The sequence below is a fragment of the Grampus griseus genome (assembly GCF_964374135.1).
Source record: "Grampus griseus genome assembly, chromosome: 11".
Classification (NCBI taxonomy): Eukaryota; Metazoa; Chordata; class Mammalia; order Artiodactyla; family Delphinidae; genus Grampus; species Grampus griseus.
The window spans coordinates 86,873,712-86,895,679 of NC_139005.1; the positions used below are offsets into that span (position 1 = coordinate 86,873,712).

The 21,968-nt window shown below is 44.4% G+C and overlaps 1 protein-coding gene across 3 annotated transcripts in view; it reads left to right on the top strand.

Moving 5' to 3' along the window:
- Positions 1 to 1,372: 1,372 nt before the first annotated feature.
- The window catches only part of TCP11L2 (t-complex 11 like 2), a 41,380-nt gene continuing 20,784 nt past the window's right edge, over positions 1,373 to 21,968 (top strand). Inside the window, exons 1-7 of one of the 3 annotated variants that reach the window (XM_082665751.1) lie at positions 1,373 to 1,513; positions 9,324 to 9,471; positions 9,917 to 10,108; positions 13,442 to 13,577; positions 18,008 to 18,128; positions 19,135 to 19,355; positions 21,240 to 21,376. In XM_082665751.1, coding sequence (XP_082521877.1) covers positions 9,952 to 10,108; positions 13,442 to 13,577; positions 18,008 to 18,128; positions 19,135 to 19,355; positions 21,240 to 21,376 — 772 coding nt within the window. In that variant the 5' untranslated portion in view covers positions 1,373 to 1,513; positions 9,324 to 9,471; positions 9,917 to 9,951. The remainder of the gene's footprint in view (positions 1,514 to 9,323; positions 9,472 to 9,916; positions 10,109 to 13,441; positions 13,578 to 18,007; positions 18,129 to 19,134; positions 19,356 to 21,239; positions 21,377 to 21,968) is intronic. The other 2 variants (XM_082665750.1, XM_082665752.1) reach the window with 2 other exon arrangements.

A 21,968-nucleotide genomic window follows, 5' to 3' on the forward strand; every position in this document is an offset into this window, starting at 1 on the left:
TTGTTCAGAGTGGTTTGCCAAATAGTTTCAACAACACTGATTGAGTGCTTACTGTGTACAGCTCTAAGCACTGCTTTATCTCATTTCATCCTCACAAAAACCCAATGAGACAGTTATCATGTTTCCCCATTGACCAAGATCTCATAGCAGTATGAGCCCATGTTGTGACACTGAATGATTCCATCTAGGTTAACTGGCTTTCTGCCCTCCTTTAAAATGTTGCTTGTCTGGTTCTTTTTCTAGAACCAATTTTGCTTTCACAATCCAGACATGATTTCAGCACTAAATGGAAGTACTTGAGCCTATACAAAAGTCACTTACATTCTTGCATGAAACTGTCTCTCAAATAACACCAATGTACACCTGACAGAAGATACAGTGGCTTTCGTGTGTGCGGTTGGGGGAAGGGTGTTTCTGTACACTCTGAAGCACACCCACAGCAAAGCCGAACAGTAGGCCTGACCGCACCGAGCTCCCTGGGACTGCTTATTTACATTAACCGCTGTCGAAACTTCTCCGGGAGATAGATGCCCAAGAACCCTAGGGGAAGTAAGATGCTTTATCTTTTGCGTCCACACGAAGTTTACGTCTTCAGAGAGCCTGGGTGGGTGTGACTTCCAGGAGCTAATCGTTCTGTCCAGCCATATGCAAATCTGGACTCCTGCTTCTGTGTAGGTGCAGACACAAACATAGGTGACAAGTTGGTTGCTGACGTGAGTGGGAATGCACTTGCCCGTTTGTGGGTTGGGTTGTCTCAGTTTAGACCGTGTGATAGTGGGCACTTAACTTGGATCGCCCGGTCTAGATGAGGGGTGTTCGGGCTGTAAAAGTTCCACGCGCGGCCGGGGACCTAGCAGCATTGCTTACGGTGGTGCGCCCCGGGAGCCCGGGGTCGGGGGGGGTCAATCCAGCGCTCCACAAGCACCTCCGCCGGTGGCTCCGCCCTGTCCCCAGAATCCCCGCTCCGCCCCAAGAATCCCCGCTCCGCCCCGTCCCCAGCGTCCCGACAGGCCCCGCCTCCAACACGGAGAGCTGGGGATGGCACCGCTGCCCCAGTTCCGTAAACACTTCTCTCCCCGCCCCTAGCAGTCCCCGGACCGCACCACTCTCAGCCCACGGGGGGGAAACCGTTCCCTCTCGCACCCAGAACACACCCAATCCGAGCTCTCCTTGGCCTCTTTCATCCGAAGCTGAGGGAAATGTCCTGTATTAGGTCAGATCTGTCAGAGCTCGGACATGGAAGCTGAAGTGCCCTAGATTTCCCCTTCTCCCCGATGCCGTCTTCCCCCCTCTCTCCGGTTACGTGATGGCCACGCCGTGGCTGCCGCTCTAGAGTCCCTCCCGGCCCTTTAAATGCCGCGTGGGGGTGGGAGGGGGCCGGGGAGGTTGAGGGTTGCTGGACTCGTGGGCTTCTGAGGTGTTTATGCCGTGCTGGGCGAGGGAACACGCAGAGACGCCCGAACCGGGCTCACTCAGTCGCCTTTCTCCTCCGCCTGTCGCCGCGTCGGAGCCGGTGCGTACCATCCCGGGGAAGGGGGTCGCGGGCTCTGAGGCGATGGGCCCGGGTCGGCGGAGGGACACGTCGCCCCCGGGCAGCCTGAGGGTCTCCCCCACCCCACCTTGGAGCGCCGTCCTGGGACCCGGGGGCAGGGGCGGTAAAGGCCCGCTCCTTGCTCCCCCAACCCGCCACATCACCTTGTTTGACCTCGAACCGCTGTCCCGCGTGGGAGCGGGACGCGGGCGCCGAGTTGCCACGGTGGGTGTTGGAGCTGCCGTGGGCTTTGGGCCCTGGAGGCGCCAGGGTCGGGGCCGCTTGGCCTCTGCTTACATCCCCCTGGGTCCGTGCCAGCGACCGCGCCGCGAGCGGCTTCCCACCATCGGGGCTCCGGGAGCGGGCATCCTGTCGCCTGCAACCCCTGGCCCGGGTGGGCGAACTGAGTCGCTGTCGGGGCCGGGAGGGGCCCCACCTGTGTGTTTGGGGTTTGTTGCCCGGGTTTCCTCGGTGCTCGGCTCGGCCTACGCCGTCCCCTCCCCCAAGAGTTTGTTTTGACAGGAAACGTGCCGCTGGAGGGGAGGGGCGCCCAGAGGACGTGGGCGAGGGATGTGCCGATGCGTCCCCACGACTGTACCCTCAGTTGCGGGGAAGAGGCGGGACATGCCCACCAGGCCCGGGCTCGAACCCCTGGGGCGGTCAGGGTTGCCTTGTGCTTCCCAAGGCTGCTACTCTGTGTGGCGCCACTTCGGGTCACAGCGATGATTTGAGGTGGCACGTGGACGAACGTGGTTAAGTGTTTTCGTTAGTATTAAGAAAAACTGTTCCCTTAAGCCGAGCGACTTCACAATGATATAAAGTTTCCTTTCAAACTAAGTGTATCTAAATGCAAAAATCTAGTTCAGATAAAGAGAAGTGTTTGATAGAGCACAGGTGAGGATGGAAATGTGGAAACAGGCGTGAAGAGTGGCCCTCAAGTGACCAAAGTTTATGCTGTCTTCGATGGTTATCCTGTTACTTTCACCTTGAAGAAACTAGACAAGCTGTCCTTGTCCCCGGTCGGCCCCTCGGCCCCCAAGATCCTCTTGGCCCCGTGGGTCTCCAGCCCAGTCAGAGACCTTGCTCTGTCCCACCTGCAAACTTAATGAGGTTATGACAGTGGTTCCCACTGCAGGAGGCGCTCGGCCTGTCTTTTCCTCTTGCCTCCAGGGATTTCATCTATCACCCTGGCAGCCCGTGGAGTTTGCCTGACTTGAAGTGGCCCAGAGCTGAAGATACCCAGTCGTGTGTGGAAGCAGCTTCAATGCCATTTTGTGGAGGGTTGAGGGCCCAGAGGGGGAAACAGGTACTAAAACAGGCCAACCAGGGGTGGGAGAAGAAGTGTTTTCAAGTGTGAAAAGTGCCTAGAAATCCTTCTCCCTGACGTTGTAATGTTATGTGTGGCGTGAACATCTGCTTTTTTAGACAATGACTGGCTTTGTTGGCTTTTATCTAGCTCTTTGTTGGCTCTAATTTGATGAAGACCAGTATTCTCTAGCTGAATGGAGCAGGCACCTACCTCTCTGCCCTGTGGTTTTTGCTTTGCTGCGTGTGAATAACTTTTTAAGCGCTGCTGCTGTTTAGGACTGGTTCTAAAGCAGCACTTTGCAGAAGATGAAGATTTTTCCTTATCATCTGCAGTGTTTTCTTCAGAGCCCAGTCCTACTCCTCTGACTCCCTGCCCTTTACGACAAATATATGAATGCTTGTCTTTGCAGCTGACCTTGATCTGGTCTTGAAGAATGATACCTGCTAGATATTTCTTTAAATTTTCTTTTCATGACTTAACCTTAATTGAATGGGTTCCATTCCTCAGGACCCTACTGGATAATCTGAATAATTCACTTCAAAATGCTTTTGACTCATGCTATCTATAAGCAATTAACCCTTTTGATAATATTTGGGTTTTAAGGAGGGATTTTGCAGTGCATAAAGGATGGCTCCCTGATAGAGGATTTTCAGTCAATCTAGTGGGGTGGTTGAGAATAAGTTTGGTCAATGGACTCTTTCAGTGATGCCCTTCACGGTATAGCACTTAAGCAGACACCCCGGGGGTAAGGTCAGCTTGTTACCACATGTGCAAGTGTCCACATGGTAGTGCGTGGATCGATGGCAGAGTGGGAGAGGAAAGAACGAGCAGTACACCAAATTTTCTGCAGCCATCCTAGAGTGGTAAAGAGCACAGGCTTTAAGGATCCACTGCCTGGATTAGAGTTGTGCCTCTGCCGCTGCTATGAACCCTCGAGCAAATAACTTAACCTCTCTGAGCCTCAGGTTCTTATCTATAAAACAGGGATAATGATGATACCTTAGCTAACAAGGTTATGATGAAGATTCAAGAAGATAAAACATTTTAAGCACTTATCATGGGGGCCGAGCCATGGTAAGTATTCAATAACTGTTAACTCCAATTGTTATTATTTGCTATCAGTTAGCATCAGGAGGTTGGAAAGGCACAATGTAAAAGTTTCTCTAAGCTCTGGGACTGTGAGTCTTTGCTAATTTGCACTGGGAATTGGAGAAGGGAGATGTAGCTTCTTCCCACAAGGAGCTTAAAATTTAGTGGCGAGGCAGATTTGCAGAAAACAACTATCGTACTTTAAATGACTGCATAATGGGAATATGAGCAGTGTGAGTGAGGCAGAGGAGAAGGGCGGCCCAAGTTGTCTTTTGAATAGAACGTGGCTTAATTTGTTCATCAGTGATGCTCACTGAGCTCCTTCTCTATCCCATGCGGTGTTCTAAGCTCTAAGATGACAAATTTAAATGGAATTAGTGGAGATATTAAGGAAGGTCACTTTGAAGTTGTAACATTTGCTTTCAAATCTGAATGACAACAAGGCTCCAACCACACAGAGATCAGGTAGAAAAACATCCCATTGGAACAGAAAAGCAGGTGCAAGTGCTCCAAAGGAGGAAGCTTGGCATGTCTGAGGAGCCCAAAGAAGGCCATTGTGTCCAGAGCATGAAGGATTAGGGGGAGAGTGGTAACAGAATGAAGTGGGCAGAGGCCAGATCACAGAGGGGTTATAAACCACTGCCAGGAGACTTCTTAAGAAAAGGAAACCCACCTGGAGAAGAACTCTTAAAAAGGATGATTTCTTTTGCCTTTTCAGAAGGACTCTGGACAATTTCCTGTTATATTCACTAGGCACTGTTCAAGAAGGACATTGGGATGGGTTTGACTGTCTAGAAGAGTTTCTGTAATAGAGTGGATCTAAGCTATTGTAGTGGTGTGAACAATCAAGATCTGAAAACTACAGGAGACTGGGCTGTTCTGAATTAGACTTGGACTTTTGGTTCAGTACTTCTTCCCTTTTAACCTTTTGCTTGGAAATAATTTCAAACTTACAGAAAAAGTTGCAAGAACAGTACAAAGAACTCCCTGTTGTCTACCTTTTACTCATATTCACCTATTAACCTTTTGCTCCATAGGCTTTATCGTTTTGTCTTTTTCTCTCTCGTTGGAGAGAAAGTTGCATATATCGCCGGCCTTTTTTCCTAAATGCACAATCACAGCACATTTATCAACTTCAGTAAATTTAACATTGTAATACAGACAGTAGATTCAAGTATTGTAACCATGTTGTCAATTGATGTAATAATGTTCTTTTTTTTTTTTTTTTTTTGCGGTACGTACGCGGGCTTCTCACTGCTGTGGCCTCTCCCGTTGCAGAGCACAGGCTCTGGACGCGCAGGCTCAGCAGCCATGGCTCACGGGCCCAGCCGCTCCGCGGCACGTGGGATCTTCTCGGACCGGGGCACGAACCCGTGTCCTCTGCATCGGCAGGCGGAATCTCAACCACTGCGCCACCAGGGAAGCCCTAATAATGTTCTTTATAGCATTTTTTTCTTTGGTACAGGATGCAATCTAGGATCATCTATTGCAGTCGGTTGTCAAGTCCTCTTTCATCTGGAACATATCCTCAACCTTTCTTTGTTTTTTATGACATTGATATATTTTTTTAATTCATGACTTCCTCTAAGAAGAATAAAATAATAATTGATATCTGTCAAGCACTTAGTAGGTGTTTAAGTACTTGACATAGACTATTTCAATTAATCTTCACAACAATTCTACAAGGTAGATAATAGTATTGTCCCCAATTCATAAATGGTAAGTTCCCTGTCTCCAGTCAGTAAATATCTCGAGTCGAGATCAAGGAACCAGTCCATCTGGCTCCAGAGCCAGTGTTCTAACTGCTTCGGTGACATGTGCATTGTCACTGGTGGATCTTTGCAATCCTGAACCAGTGCAGGATCATTTGCAGATAGAGTTTGCTGCAGAAAGGAAATAGGAAGTAAAGCCGGTCTGGATGCAGCCTGAGGATCACTGGCAAATTAAAAACTGATCTCTGCTCCATATGTGCTGGAACACGGGACTAGCCCCTTCAGGTCTCTGTAGCTGTTCCCTCCTCTCTAAAATGTCAGTGGTCATACTGCCATTCATTCAACAATAAGTATTCAAGTGCCTGCTGCCTCCCAGTCATTGACCTTGGAAAGAATGACATAATACTGCCTTTATTATTATAAAATGTGGAACGGTACAATGAAAAATGTGATGATTCTCTTTGAATAGTGACTCACTGGAGTGTTGGAGGCTTTGTTTTGGCGTTATCTTCTCTCTTCACATTGACTTTACATTTGGCCAGTGAGTAGATCCTCCCAGGTAGGATGAGAAGTGGTGTTCCTGGAAAGTTGTTTGGTTTGTTTGTGAGTCGCAATGGTGACGGTTAAGTAAATCTAGGTTTGTCAGTATGAGAAACATTACCTTCCTTAAAGAAACAACCTGTTTTCGTTATCACTATTCTAAGAGAGAATCCAAAATAGCTTTAAAAACAGTCTAATTACCGTCAGTGTCTTTGAGTCAAGTAGCTTTGTCCCCAGATGACCTGTATGGAAACCAGAGACCAAGAAAGGTAAGAGCAAGTGTGAAGGAACTTACAGAAAACTGTTTACACCATGATGGGCCATTTGCTTTTGCTTTTTGTATTTCAAACAAATGCAAGAATTCTGTCCTAGGTTAAATACCGGTCTTTGTTATCTGTAAGGTAACATGCTTTTATCATCATGGAATAGAGCTGTTCTTCCCTCTAGAGTTTTTAATGACTGAAATGATGATAATAACAACTACTAAAGCAAATAATACTAACAATAGCAAACATCTGTATCCTGTTTACTCTGTGTCAGACACTGTTCCAAGCACTCTACGTAGATTGACTGAATGAAATCTCACACCAACCCTGTGAGTTAGGTATTATTAATATGAGGACGCAGGCGATTTCTTGATAGAGTAATAGTGTGCATTTTGGCCTCAAAGAAAAGTTTCTGCTTGGATCCACTAAAACCCAGATGTAATGTGGAGGCTTAACTAAACAAGAGTTTCTAAACATTTTGATGCTTTTACATTTTCTGTTACATCCCCTATGCCAGAAACTCTACCTCTAGTGAATTGTTGGAAGAAAGTGTAGTTGCATGTTATTAAGTATGTCTACGATGAGCGCATTTAATTTCTCAGAGCTTCTAGTGATGCCTCATGGAACTCTGGGTTTATAGCATGTTAGCAGTTCCTTACTAAAAGGCACCTGGTAGCTGGCCCAGCCCCCTCAGAAAAATGAGGTGAAGAGAGCAGACTCGATGTGGATAAAGTCATGCAGCAAATCAACAACAGACCCAGGCCTTACACCCAGGACTTCTACCTCCTAACCTAGAGCTTTTTATTTTTTTTAATCTTTGTACTTAGCTGCCTTGTTAGACACAGTTAAGAAACCTATGAAGTGTGCTGTTCAGCTGGAGTAGAAAAGTGAAATGGAGAGTTATAGCTATTAACCCAGTTCATAAATTCCAATGGATGGAAGCTCTTATTCACTCTTACTTGGAAAAATAGCCAAAGTGAAGAGAAATTGAGGGCAGAGCATCACAGCACAGTTGTTACAGTTGAATGAATGAAAGAAATAATGAAATGGAAAGAGTTTAAGATATTCTAGTAAGAGTGTGACAGGACCAGGGAATATTGAGTCTTAAGCCTAATAAAGCAGGTTGAGGTGGTAGGTGCTCTGCTCCAGGCCTTGAACTTTGACAGCAGCAGGCTGTAAATGTGAAGTGATAATCAGTTTGCAAATGTTCTGGCTGCAGCTGTACCAGATGGGATTCAGTGATTCCCATTCAGCTAACACCAAATGAATATTTGTCACATACTTGACACTGATGATGGTGGGACGAGACACGGTTCCTGCCTATTAAGGAGAGTCGGAAGTAGCCACAGGAGGAAAATAGCTACAAGGGTCTAAGGTGCTATTGTGCAGATACAAGAAATGTGCTGCAGGTGTACAAAGAAGAGTGCCCTTAGCTCTGGCCACGGCGTAGAGGGAAGGCTTCCTGGAGAAGCTAGCATTTTCGAGAAATGCCATCAGTGAGAAGTAAAATGTTGGCGAAGAGAGAAGCCTAGAGGGAAGGGTAAGCGCAACAGTTGGGATCTGGGGTTCGGTGGAATTGAAAGGGTTGGAGCAGACCCCTTTCTTCTGTCCTCTATCCTCACCCCCACCTGTCCCCCTTCCAGCAGATGGGAGTTAACGCTCAAGGAGAATCTAGTTTGCCTGCGGTAAAGGAGGTGAGTTCACTGCTGAGGATGCCAGGGGTCGGCCCTCAGTCTGTGTCCGAGATGGTTGGCTTCTGGGCTTTAGGAGAAGGCGAGTGTATCTACCGGGGAGCTTCCTGGCAGCTCGTCCCCACTCCCTGCCCTTCGGTTTGCAGAGGCAGCCTCCAAGTTGGTGGTTTTCTGTTTGCGAAAGTGGTAGGCTGAGCACGGGTGCATTTCTACAAGTGGCAGGACTGGAGAGGTTGTTTAGGTGAGGCCAGGGGCAAGTGCCCTTGGCTTTTGACCTTTAGTAGGTCCCTCTCAGGCCCATCCATTTCTCTGTCATCACCCGAAGGATAAAGAATAGCACTGTTTCTCTCAGCAAAGGCTCGATCCCCTTACCTTGCTCCCAACCCTGCCTCTCCTTTCACGTGCTTCCTCAGCAATGCCTTGGTTTCCCGTTCCTTGTCCTCTAGCATCTGGCACACGCAATTTTAGGTAACTGGACTTGAGAGCCATGAGAAGATGGCCCTGTGTATTTTGTTCACTGTTGCTTTTCCCAGTGCCTGGTGCATAGTAGGCACTTAATACACATCAAAGGAATCATTGAAGAAACTGCAGGCATTTCCAGGCATTCCATGGGTAGTTGTGGTTTCCCGTTCTGATAGCTTTAAAAGCTCTGAGTATCTCATTGCTGGCTCAGGTTTAAAGAGATTCAGTGAACCCTTACTATCATTACCATCTGTTCAGGATTTGAGGTGCCTTTCTCCTCGGGCCCAGGTTTTCCCTCAGTGTCAGCTATCACCACACTCATATCAGGGCCAGCTTCCTCCCAGGTCTGGCTGAGGATCCTGGGATCAGGCCTGAGCGTCCTGGGTACCCAGGATCTCCTTTCCAGTGGCTGACTGGGCCCAACTGCCCTGCCCTTCCCTGGGAAGCAATCTGATGTCCCAGAAACAGCCGTGGATATATACAGCATAAAACCAGGGACTGGTTTTATGGCACAGTATGTCTCCTAGTGTCTGTTCTCCCACCAACCTATGAATCAGGATCTTTTGTGCCTGTTTGTTCATTGGATGGCAGTAGGTACTGTCTAAAGCACAAACGAAATACCAGGCCTTACTCTTCATAGCGTGACAGTTCATGGGAAAATGGAGGAGAAAAACCTATATACTTGCTGGCCAGAAATTTTAATTAGTCTTCCTCTTTCCCTAGGAGGCTCACAGACAACTAAAAAGGCTGATTTCAAAAATATTTTATTTAAAACAAAGACAGAGGAACAATAATAATAGCAAACATTTGAATGCTGTGCTAAGCACTTTAATAAGATTAATCCTGTTTCATCTTCAAGCAACCCTATGAGGTTAGTCTTTCAGCCCAGCTTGACTCATGAGGTAGGGAGTTAAGTGACTTCTCCAAGGTCACATGTCAAAAGACAGAACAAGCTTCAAACCCAGAGCCCCACACTCTCACTCTTACCCTCCCACGCTTTAGCACCCTCAGGAGGAGAGAGTGTGTGCTCTGCGCATTGTTTTTTGAGGATGCTTTATTGCTGGGGGCTGCTCCACGTTCACACCAAGTATGTCCTGTGTGAGCTCACACCTTGGCTGTGGAATCCCTTTCTGGAAGGCAGTCTTGCAGGCCTAGTGATAGCCTGGCCCGGGTGCCATGGGAGGAAGGAGGTCATCTTCTGGGGGCCTTTCCAGTGCTGTGACACATGCGACACGGCTTTCTACGTTGAACGAAGCACCAGCACCACTGGAGGGAGTACCGCAGAACGTTGACACAGGGTCTGTTTGTCTGTGCAGGTGCTGTCTCTTTACCCACACTCCAGTGACACAAAATGCCCTTCAATGGTGAGAAGCAGTGTGTGGGCGAGGACCAGCCAAGTGATTCAGACTCTTCCCGGTTTTCCGAAAGCATGGCTTCGCTCAGTGACTATGAGTGCTCCAGGCAGAGCTTTACCAGTGACTCTTCTAGCAAATCCAGCTCTCCTGCTTGTAAGCCAATGGGGAGTGGAGGTGGTTCTAGACACACATGTTGGATTTTAAAACTCGGAAATGAATGAGAGCAAAGTACTGACTTTTCCCTTCTAGATGTACTGGAATGGCACTGCCAGGGCCCTGCAGCTGTCTTGTACATGCTCTCAGCAATAAATTACCACTGATGTTTACAATCTGCCCATTTTTATTTTCATCATTGTCTCTGATCTGCTTTGGTTTGGCTATAAATCAGGTCTCCCAACCCCACCTGTCTTCTCTCTCAATTAGCAGAAAGCTACTCCTTCTTGAGATCATTTTTTGAGCCACATTCAAGGGTAAATTCAAATCGGTCCTTTCTTGCTTACATGGAACGAAACTTGCCCCAACTCAAGGGTCAGGCAGGAAATGAAATAATCTAAAGGGTTTCCTACTGATTTCAAAAACTGTTGTGCAAATCACCCCAGAAAAGTGCCCACGAGGAGAATTACTGCACCAGGAGTACGAGAAGGAATGAAAGGAGTGCCATGGTGAAGGGAGATGTCTTTTTCCTTTTTTGTGTGTGATAGCTAGAAATGTGTGAAGACGTGTGTTTGTCATTTTTTTTTTAGCTTTTTAATTGACATTTTGTATGGGAAATATAACTCCTTAAGCTGCCCAAGCAAATGCAGAGAGAAGCAACTAGCATTTAATATGATCAAATGCCCACTTCAGAAAAAGTTTGTTCATTTGTATTTATTTATTTTAACATCTTTATTGGAGTATAATTGCATTACAATGGTGTGTTAGTTTCTGCTTTATAACAAAGTGAATCAGTTATACATATACATATATTCCCATATCTCTTCCCTCTTGCATCTCCCTCCCTCCCACCTTCTCTATCCCACCCCTCCAGGCGGTCACAAAGCACGGAGCTGATTTCCCTGTGCCATGCAGCTGCTTCCCACTAGCTATCTGTTTTACATTTGATAGTGTATATATGTCCATGCCACTCTCTCACTTTGTCCCAGCTTACCCTTTCCCCTCCCAGTGTCCTCAAGTCTGTTCTCTAGTAGGTCTGCATCTTTATTCCTGTCTTGCCCCTAGGTTCCTCATGACCTTTTTTTTTTTTTTAGATTCCATATATATGTGTTAGCATACGGTCTTTGTTTTTCTCTTTCTGACTTACTTCACGCTGTATGACAGACTATATATAGGTCCATCCACCTCACTACAAATAACTCAATTTCGTTTCTTTTTATGGCTGAGTAATATTCCATTGCATATATGTGCCATATCTTCTTTATCCATTCATCTGTCGTGTATTTATTCTAAATTAGTACATTCTCATTTAAAAAAATGGAAAGGTAGATAAGTAGAAAGAAAAGAAATTATCGCCTATAATGTCACCCAAAGATGACAGGTGATAGTGCTTTGTCATATCTTCATACTGCAGATAGATATACATTTGTATATGTATGTGGACTTTTTTCACTTATTATTATAACTAAAATATTTACTCATGATAATGTTTTTTTTAAAATGTTTTTATGACTGCTTACTACTTTACCAAGTGAAAATACCATCAATTTATTTAACCTCTGATTTATCATTGGGCATTTAGTTCATTTCCTTTTTTTTTTTTTTTTTTGCTGTTACAAATAGTGCTTTATGAACATCGTGGTGCATAAAGCCTTTCTAGGAATTCCTTTGGATATAATTGGATTGCTGGACCAAAGGATACAGACAGTTTTAAGGAGAATCTTAATGGGAAAGAGAATTGGCAAAAGAATTTATTAGCAGCCCCCCAGCTTTCAGTGCTTTTTCTCACTCTTTATTACTATACATGGAGTTGATGTCTCCAGCAGGGTACCTAGGTGTCCTGAAGAAGGGTTTTACTAATTGTATATCAGCATTCCTTCCTCCTCCTCTTCTTCCTCTTCCATCTCCACCTTCTCCACTACCTCCTCCTCTTCTTATTTCTAAAATTATTTTAAGGACTTCCCTGGCAGTCCAGTGGTTAAGGCTCCGTGCTTCCAATGCAGGGGGTGCAGTTTTGATCCCTGGTCTGGGAATTAAGATTTTATATGCCGCGTGACGCAGCCAAAAATTTTTTTAAAAATAAATTATTTTAGGTAGCAAAGTATTGCCAGTCAGGATTGTTGTTTGAGGTAATGATTTTTAATTAACAGAAGCCAAGAGTTCCAACAACGATTTCAAAAAGACATGACTTGTTAATTTTTTGAATAATCTTTACAGATAACTAAAATAATTCTTTACCCACTATTTCCTACTGAGAAGTAGATTATCAGCTTATCAGATTTATTTTATTTTAATTATCTACATTTATTGAGTTCTTACCATGTTCTTTACTTAAATTATCTTGTTTAGTCACCTCAGGACAGTCCTACGAGGAGGTAAGTTATGCTTCAACGAAGTCAAATGATAACTACCAATTAGCAAAACTTAGAATTGTGCTATACGGCATATACTTTTCAAAATTATAGTTTTAAAAAATCAGTTCATTTTGAGTCTGCTTAAATTAATGGGAGTTATGAATTACAGAATAAAAAGTAGTCATCAATTTCCTGTAGAGTACATGTAATAAATGCAGATATCAATATTCGCTAAAAAATGAGGTGATTTAATTTTTAAAAATAACTTATAATAGGCTATATTAATAAAATTTTCTCAGAAACATTTGACAATTTATTTTCTTTCTTTTTTTTTGAAGTTGTAAAGAATAGTTTTATTGCTTTGCCAAGCAAAGGGGCCACAGGGGGCTAATGCTCTCAAAACTGAGTGTCCTGACCTGGAGGGGTTAGTGAGGAGTTTTATAGTAATGGTTCAAAGAGGAGGACGTGATCAGCTCATGGGCTTTCTTCTGATTGGCTGGTGGTGAGGTACGTGGGAGTCAGCAGCCTCAACCTTCTGGTTCCAACTGGTCCTGGGTCTGAGCGTTGTGGCAGCATATAGTTAACTTCTCCCACCTGGTGGGGGTTTCAGTATCTGGTTTCAGGATTTAATGAAGCTCAGGTTCTTGATGTCTCATGGCAGAAAGAATTCAGTGAGAGACAAAGTGATAGATAAGAAGTGGATTTATTTAGAGAGAAACACACTCCACAGACAGAGCGTGGGCTATCTCAGAAGGCGAGAGCGACCAACAATTTATTTTCAATACAGTAACTGAAGCTATCAAAGGAGTTCTTAAATTTTTGGAGCCTTAAGTATTAAGCGGGGGAATCGATCTATTTTGATATATATTCTTCTTACTGAAAATATATGTTGGAGTAACTTAAACCCTGTGTGCATCAGGAGGCTTCATTGGATGACAACTCCTTCCAGAGCATTAACTGGTTTTTGTCTTCCTTTCAGCAACAAGCCCTCCCAGAGTTGTAACATTTGATGAAGTGATGGCTGCAGCAAGGAACTTATCAAACATGACTCTTGCTCATGAGATTGCTGTAAATGAGAACTTTCAATTGAAACAAGATGCCCTCCCTGAGAACAGGTAACCTGGAGGCATGTGTTGTGCATAACCTGTGCTGCAGATGTGTGTGTGTGTGTGTGTGTGTGTGTGTGTGTGTGTGTACTGCAAACACAGATTTTCACACTGATTCCTGGACAGTCTCATATAATATCCACTGGGAGTTAACAGTATTTATTTTAGTTCTCTAACAAGGTCTTATAGTTGTTTTTAAAACCACTCCTCTAGGGTATATGTTACTCATAATCTTTAGAATTCAGCTTATATGTCTCTTCCTGAAGGAAGCTTTTCCTGACATTCCTGAGCTCACTAGACTACATTAAATCCCCTTCTAAAGACTCCTATAGCCCCCTCTACCTCCCTCTTGTTAAGATGTTTTATAATTTTAGGTTCAAAGTCTGTCTTTCCCACTTGACCAAAAGCCCCATTAACGGAGAAACTATGTCTATGTTGTTTGCTCTGTCCTTATTGCCTAGCAGAGTGCCTGACATATAGTACCTGCTCAAGAAATATTTGCAGCCTGACTTATTAAAAACTAATATTCAGGTTGTGAAAGATAAGTAAGTGCAGCTGAGTTGCCAAAGTGGTAAGAGGTGATCCAGAAGCCTCTGGAGGGAGGAATCACAGCTGCATAGGCACCCCTGGTTAACCTCATGCCCAAGGGGTCTCTAGCTAGAGCCATGCCCTTATATCCTACCTCAGTCGTTCTGGTTTTAGTGGCTCACAGGTCCCCTGGCACAAAAAGGAGAAAAGTCTTGTAGCCATTACTGCAGGTAAATAGTCTTTAGAGGGAAAATTGGCTCATGGTGGCGCAGTGGTTGAGAGTCCGCCTGCCGATGCGGGGGACGCAGATTCGTGCCCCGGTCCAGGAGGATCCCATGTGCCGCGGAGCGGCTGGGCCCGTGAGCCATGGCCGCGCTGAGCCTGCGCGTCCGGAGCCTGTGCTCCGCAACGGGAGAGGCCACAGCAGTCAGAGGCCCGTGTACCGCAAAAAAAAAAAAAAAAAAAAAAAAAAAAATGGCTCATGGATAACGGCACTGAATCTTAAAACTCACAGTGCCATTCATAAATTGGGAGGCATTCTCTCTGTCAATTAAGACAACATATAATATTTGATTCCATTCAGAACTTTTTTTGTTTTAAAGCAGGAAATTAGTAAACACAATAATTTTCCTTCTTTAAAGTATGGATCATAGACTTCCTCCTGGGGATGTTGTTTATAATAATCACTAATACTTTTTAGGATTACTGGCCAAAGTAGGTTTATCTGTTTGGTTTTCTATGGTGACTGCATTTTACCATGATCCTTTATATCAGCTGGGCTGCTTACACCCCCAGGCCAGGCCACCATCGTCTCTGACCTGTACTCTTTGTGTCCTAACTAGTTGCCCAGTCTCCATCCTTAGCTCCTGCATTGTCCATCCTCCACATCCACAGGTAGCCACAGTGATCTTTCTAATGGGTAAATCAGATTAGATCATGTCTTTGCTTATAGAACCCTTCAATGGTTCTATTACACTTAGAATAAAAATGCAAACTCTTTAGTATGGTGAGCAAGGCCCCCCTTCACTGACCATGTCTCTTCTTCCTTTTCCTGCTGCCTGCTGTGCTTCAGCCACACTGAAGCTTCCTTGCTGATCCTGGAGTACACCAGCTTGATCCCGTCCCAGGGACTTGGACCTTCTTCCTTCCTTTTTTTTTTTTTTTTTTGCGGTACGCGGGCCTCTCACTGTTGTGGCCTCTCCCGTTGTGGAGCACAGGCTCCGGACGCACAGGCGCAGCGGCCATAGCTCACGGGCCCAGCCACTCCGCGGCATGTGGGATCTTCCCGGACCGGGGCACGAACCCGCGTCCCCTGCATCGGCAGGCGGACTCTCAACCACTGCGCCACCAGGGAAGCCCCTTCCTTCTTTTTTAATGTTTTTCCCATAGATCTTCACCAGCTGCTTTCTTTTCCCCATTTGGGTCTCAGCTCTAAGGTCGCTTACTGTCTTAGAGAAGCTTTCTTCAACCACCCCGCCAAATCGGCACCTCTTCATCACTGTGGACCACATTGTCTTCCTCTGCCTTCCTTGTGGCTCTGAAATTGTCTTACTCCCTTTCAGTGTGTTTTTCTTCTGTCTCTGCTAACATGTAAGCTTTTTGAGAACAGAGGCTTTCTTTTCACTACACCCAAGCACCTGAAACAGGGCCTACCACATATTGAATTTTGAATAAACATTTATTGACTAATAAAAATGAATTTTTGAAGTTAAAATAAGTATGTTTTATGCAGTACAGAAAAGACAAATTGGGAGTGTTTGTGCTTTAAATTCAAAAGTTGCAAATACAGGCTGAATGAAGGCCCTTTAGGATCAGACAGACCCCGGGGTTTGAAGCCTGGCTCTGCTGTGACCATATCTGAACCTTGCATTCTCCACAACACTCACTCTAAATGCATGTTCCTGGGCATATAAGTGCCTTGCATGTAAGTACTTTGATACTGTGGAAGGTACGAATTCCCCTTCTCTTCATTTTCTGCCACGGCTAGAAAATGTGAGCAAGGGAAACAACATGAAGAGTTGGGACACATTACGTTTGTTTAAAAGTGAAATAGCGTATCATTAGCTGCTGATTTTTCAGATGACCCTCCACAATGACCAAGTCGTTACTTTTTTTTCTTTTTTTTATCAAAGCATAAGCGTTTATTATTTGTGACAAATAAGGAGACAGGGTGATAGCTCTCAAAGCACTGTCTCTTGTTACTCTTTAAAATATGGCCGACTCTCATATTTTACCAAGTGGGGGGAAACACTTGGTAAAATAAGTCAGATTTCTGATACCAGGTAGGAATGCTTATAAATGATTTGACTGATTTCATCTCCACCCCTTCCTCCCTACCTCTCCCACTCCCCAAAATTAAAAAGCTTGTAGCCTTTGGGAAAACTTAAACTCCGACATCCCTCAAGGAGCTGTGACGTCGTTTTAGCTCACTCCTGGTTGGTGCCTTCAAGCCAAGTACACGAGGCCTGTAAAGTTCAGAGCGAACGTCTGTCCCAGCAACGTTTGTCCTTCTCATTGTTCTGTAATTGCTCGAGAGAGTCTCAAACATTGGAAATGGCATTTATGTTGAATAAATCTATTCAGGCAACTAGAATAAGTTTTCACATTTAAAGTGGCTGAGTAGAATATAGTGTTTGCACTTACGGAAACCGTTTTAACTCATACTCCTCAGAAAGCTAATTTTCACTTCTCATAGCATTATTGTATATTTAGCTATTTGTACTTTAAAAGAAAAATTAGGAGATATGCTTAACTATCAAATTACTAATTCATTCACCATGCATTCAGTGAACCCTCAGTAAATGACAAGTGTTATGCTAGGTACAGTGGCAGGTACCTAGAAGAAATAACCTCTACCTGAGAGAGGTGTATAGCCCTGTGTGGGATAGAGACTTGCAGGTAATTACAGTTCAGGGAAATATGCGCTTTTCTAAAAGCTGTTGCAAAATGGTGTAGGAGTTCAGTAGGAATGTGTGTTTTATTTATTTATTTATTTTAAATTTTATTTATTTATTTTTATGGCTGCGTCAGGTCTTAGTTGTGGCACGCAGGATCTTCGTTGAGGCATGCAGGATCTTTTGTTGCGGTGCACGGGCTTCTCTTTAGTTGTGGCGGGTGGGCTCTGTAGTTTGTGGCTCACGGGCTCTAGTTGAGGCACGCAAGCCCAGTAGCTGTGGCGTGTGGGCTGAGCTGCCCCGCGGCCTGTGGCATCTTAGTTCCCCGACCAGGGATTGAACCTGCGTCCCCTGCACTGGAAGGTGGATTCTTTACCATTGGATCACCAGAGAGGTCCCTGTGTGTTTTAACATACACCTATTTTAGGGCATTGACGTACAGGGTAAAGCAAGGTGGCCACCTACTCTATTGTTAGCTTTTCCTAGGAAGGCTCCTATTTCAGCAGTTTTGGTCTGGCCAACTTTAAATGGGACATCTAAGCTGAAGCTGGCAGGCAATCAAATGCATGTCTCCATGGGCCAATCTGTTCTGTTCCATGCCATGAAACTTCAGCTGTTAAGGAAAGAGCAATTTTGCCATCTCATCCCCAAAATCTAGACCAAGTCTAAAAGTCTGTGTAGAAGAGTAGCTAGGTAAATTATGGTATCTCCTTAGGACGAAATTTTATGAACATATCAAAAGCTATAAGGAGGAAGCATTTAAAAAATCTAGGGGAGACACTTAAGACAGAGTATTAAATGAAATAATATTGTACAGACTCAGTATTAAAACAATTATATTAAAACAATGCATTCATTGAACATATGTCAAATACGTCAAAAGATTAATAACAGGATTATGAGCAATTTTTATTCTCTGTTTTTCTGCATTTTCTAAGATTTCTACAATAAGCATCTTTCTTTTATAATCAGGAGAAATAGTGCTTATTTTAAAATTGATCCATTTCATTCCTGTAGCTTGGCCGGTAGAGTGAGGCACGTTGTCCACCAGGCCTTCTGGGACGTCTTGGAATCAGAACTGAACGCTGAGCCCCCTGAGTATGAACACGCCATCAAGCTGTTTGAAGAAATCAGAGAGGCAAGTTGATGTTGTCTGTATTAATTAGTAATTTTCCCCCCAAAGGCTGTTTTCGTGTCCTGCAGAGAGTATTGGAGACTCTTCTGAAACCCTGAGCCAGTTCAGTCACCGAAAGGGTTTTTTCCTGCACCTCCTGGAATGGGGTGCAGGCTGGGAAAACAGGGCAGCGGCAGGAACTCAAGCCAATGCTTAGCATGTAGGGCAGTGGCTGTGGTGCTTCAGAGCACGGAGCCTGAGTTAGATAGACCTGCTTTAGTGACAGGCTCTCTCTTCTTAAGTCTCCGGAGTAGTTGTGAGAATTAAATCAGATGACAGTCATAGCTAACTTTTACAAGACACTTGCTCTGTGCCAAGCACTAGATTATTCATTTATCCTTACTATAATGCTGTGAGGTAGTTATGCCTGTTATTATCTTATATAAAGAAACCAAGTTCCCTGACTCACCCAAGGTCATGCAGCTTTGAGGGGTGGAAGGGATTTGAACTGAGGCACTCCGGCTCAGAGCTTGTTCTCCTAACCACGTGCTGTGTCTGTAAGTACAGTGTCTGCTGTGTAGTGAATACACAATATAGGTTGCTCATATAATATGTAATATTTCACATGTAAATATATTATACTAATAGAGCCCATGGGGATGTTTCTATTCGCCCTTCTTTAAAGGGTTCTTTTGGAGCCATGATCTGCAACTTGTCTGTGCACGGTTTCTCTGTAAACTTTTTGAAGTTCTTTCAATAGTATTGCTTCCTTGCCAGTTGTTTTCATTCCTATAGTGTTAGTAACTTCCCATGGGAGGGGAGGGGAGGTTTTCATTCAGAAGACAGAGCTTTCTTTTTAGAGTCAGGACCCTGGAGTGCTCCTCTGATCCACCACTTGATGCAAACTTCTGTGGCATCCAGGGCATTAAAATATGGACAGGGAGCTTGGTCATCTAGACATTGAAATTAGAAATGACAACCTTTATTCATGTAAGGATGCTGTTAATTTTTCTTTCCTTTCCCTGTATAGGTTCTCCTCTCTTTTCTGACTCCTGGTGGCAACCGGCTTCGCAACCAGATCTGTGAAGTTTTGGACACAGACCTCATTAGGCAGCAGGCTGAGCACAGTGCTGTCGACATCCAAGGCCTAGCCAACTACGTCATCAGTACGATGGGAAAGCTGTGCGCTCCTGTGCGAGATGATGATATCAGAGAGTTAAAGGCTACCTGCAACATCGTGGATGTGCTGAGGTTAGCGGTTCTGCTGCTTGCCTTTTCTTAGAATACCTTTGAGTTCATTCAGAAGGGAAGTGTGGGAATTGAGGAACACAGAATAAGGGTTCCTCCTCTCCCAAAGGAACCCTTGACCCTAGGAAGAAACCACCTAAGCAAGGGACAAGTCAATCATTTATTGTGTGCATGGAGTTTTCACACTGAGTGACCCAACAAGGTTGTTAGCTGGCAGTGCTGGGCCCTAGAGGTGCAGTGATGAAAAACGCAGATGCAATCTCTGATGCAATCTCTGATTACAGTCTAATGGGGAGACAGCTCTTGAACAAGGAATTACAGTTGTGATAAGTGCTATGAAAAGGGAAGTAGAGGGGATTAATGGAGCCTCCAGCAGGGGGACCTAACCTAGTTAAGGATCCAGGAAGGCTTCTTCATTAGTTAGGGTACTGCTAGCTGCTATGACATGTAAACGCTGAGTTCTCAGTGATTTAACCAATAAACGTTTGTTTCTCACTCATGTCAGAGTCCGAGTCAGGGATTCTTGGTCAGGCAGCCTTCCATGTGTCATTCAGGGACCCAGCCTCCTTCTCTCCTTGGCTCCACCCTTGCCCAGCTCCTTGGAATCCTTTACATTTAGCTGGTGAATGGGAAAGAGATCATGAGGAAGGCATATCCAGTGTTTAACCACCTAGGCCCAGAAGCAATGCATTACATTGACTATACCTAGTCCCATGGTACCACCTACATTGAAGGTGGCCTGGGAAACGTGGCTGCTGTCTGGGAACACATTTCCCAGCCACAAATCCACACTGCAGGAAGGCAACATGGACCTTTGGTGGTCGTCTAGCTATCTGTGCTGCAGCTTCCCTCAGGAAGTGATGTGTACAGTAAGATCGTAAGACTCTAATCTGGCTGTGTAGACAGTAATTTCTTTGTGATCCCAGAGGAGAGAGGAGTCTGCAGTACTTTTTGCCATTGAGGGGAATTCTTCTGCTTTTTTTGAGAATACAGCCACATTGAGAACTAAGTTTCACCTAATAGTATAGGAAAGGGAAGGGGAAAGGAAGCTGGTTTGCATATAATGGGTTACTTACTTTATGACTCTGGGAAAGTTGACAACCTCTCAAAGTCACACTTTCCCCATCTGTAAAATAGGCTGTAAGTATCCTTAGAGTTGCACTCAGCTCTGGCAGATTGAGATTCTCCAGTTGTAGAATCCTTGCTTTGAAGGATTTTCTGTGGTGTTCATCTTCCTCGTGTATTGAGCACCTACTGGTTGTCACTCTCCCCTGCATTTTGCGTTCACTATCTCATTGACTCTCACAACATCCCTCCAAGGTTGATCTTGTCCCTTTCTTTCACAGATGAAGAAACTAAAGTTCAGAGAGATTGAGTAACTTGTTCCTGGCCACAGAGCTGGTCAGTTGTAAAGCTGCAATTGAATACAGGGCTGCCTAACTCTAAAATGCAGTGTTTTTCCCCCTGTGCTTTACTGCCCTGTCCTTTCTTTCCTTTTCTTTTTCTTCTTTCCTTAGGAACAGAAACAATGTACACTATGTTCAGACTCCATAAAATTTCAAATGAAGATTCCTTCTTGAATTTTTTTTGTCTCATTGTTAAGAGTCATTGTTTATGCTTCTTAGTGTCTATCAGTTTATGGCTGAATATAGTGGATCAGCTGGAGGTGTATTTGCTAAAGCAAATACTCTTGAGATCTCTGGAAGAATACATTTGGAATGCATGTATAATGCCTTTTGTGAAAAGTGACCTTGTCAAAGTGATTGGAATTTTAAAACCGTTTCGTGGATGTTTATATTTTCCAGCCTGTAAAATTAGTAATAGTTAATGAATTTTAGATTGATTTCTTAATCACCTCTCTAACTATTTTAACTCTAAAATTTTTAGACAAATATTTCATGTCCTGGATCTCATGAAAATGGACATGGTCAATTTTACAATTAGGAGTCTGAGACCACATCTCCAACGCCAGTTGGTAGATTATGAGAGAACCAAGTTCCAAGAAATTTTAGAAGAAACTCCGAGTAAGTACAATATAAGTGTGTATATATATTGAAATTGGGTGAAAATATGATATTTTTATTTTTGATATCTTAAATAGTATCACTAAAGACTTTGGGCATTTCTGTTCAACATTTTTTTAACTTCTAAAATTGACATCATAAACTTATAGCTATTGACTCTGACCCAGGAACTGTGCTAAGCACTAGTCACTTTTTTTTTTTTTTAATTTATTTATATTTGGCTGCATTGGGTCTTCGTTGTGGTGCACGGGCTTCTCACTGCAGTGGCTTCTCTTGTTGTGGAGCATGGGCTCTAGGTGCACGGGCTTCAGTAGTTGTGGCATGCAGGCTCAGTAGTTGTGGTGCACGGGCTTTATTGTTCTGCGGCATGTGGGATCTTCCCGGACCAGGGCTCGAACCCATGTCCCCTGCACTGGCAGGCAGATTCTTAACCACTGTTGCACCAGGGAAGCCCTTCATACATTTACAAAACAAACAAACAAACATTTATTAAGCACCTCCCGTGTCCCAGACACACCTTGGGTGCTATGGATAGAGCAAAACAGAATAAAGCTGCTGCCCCCAAGGAGCTGACCTTCTAGTGGGCGTGACA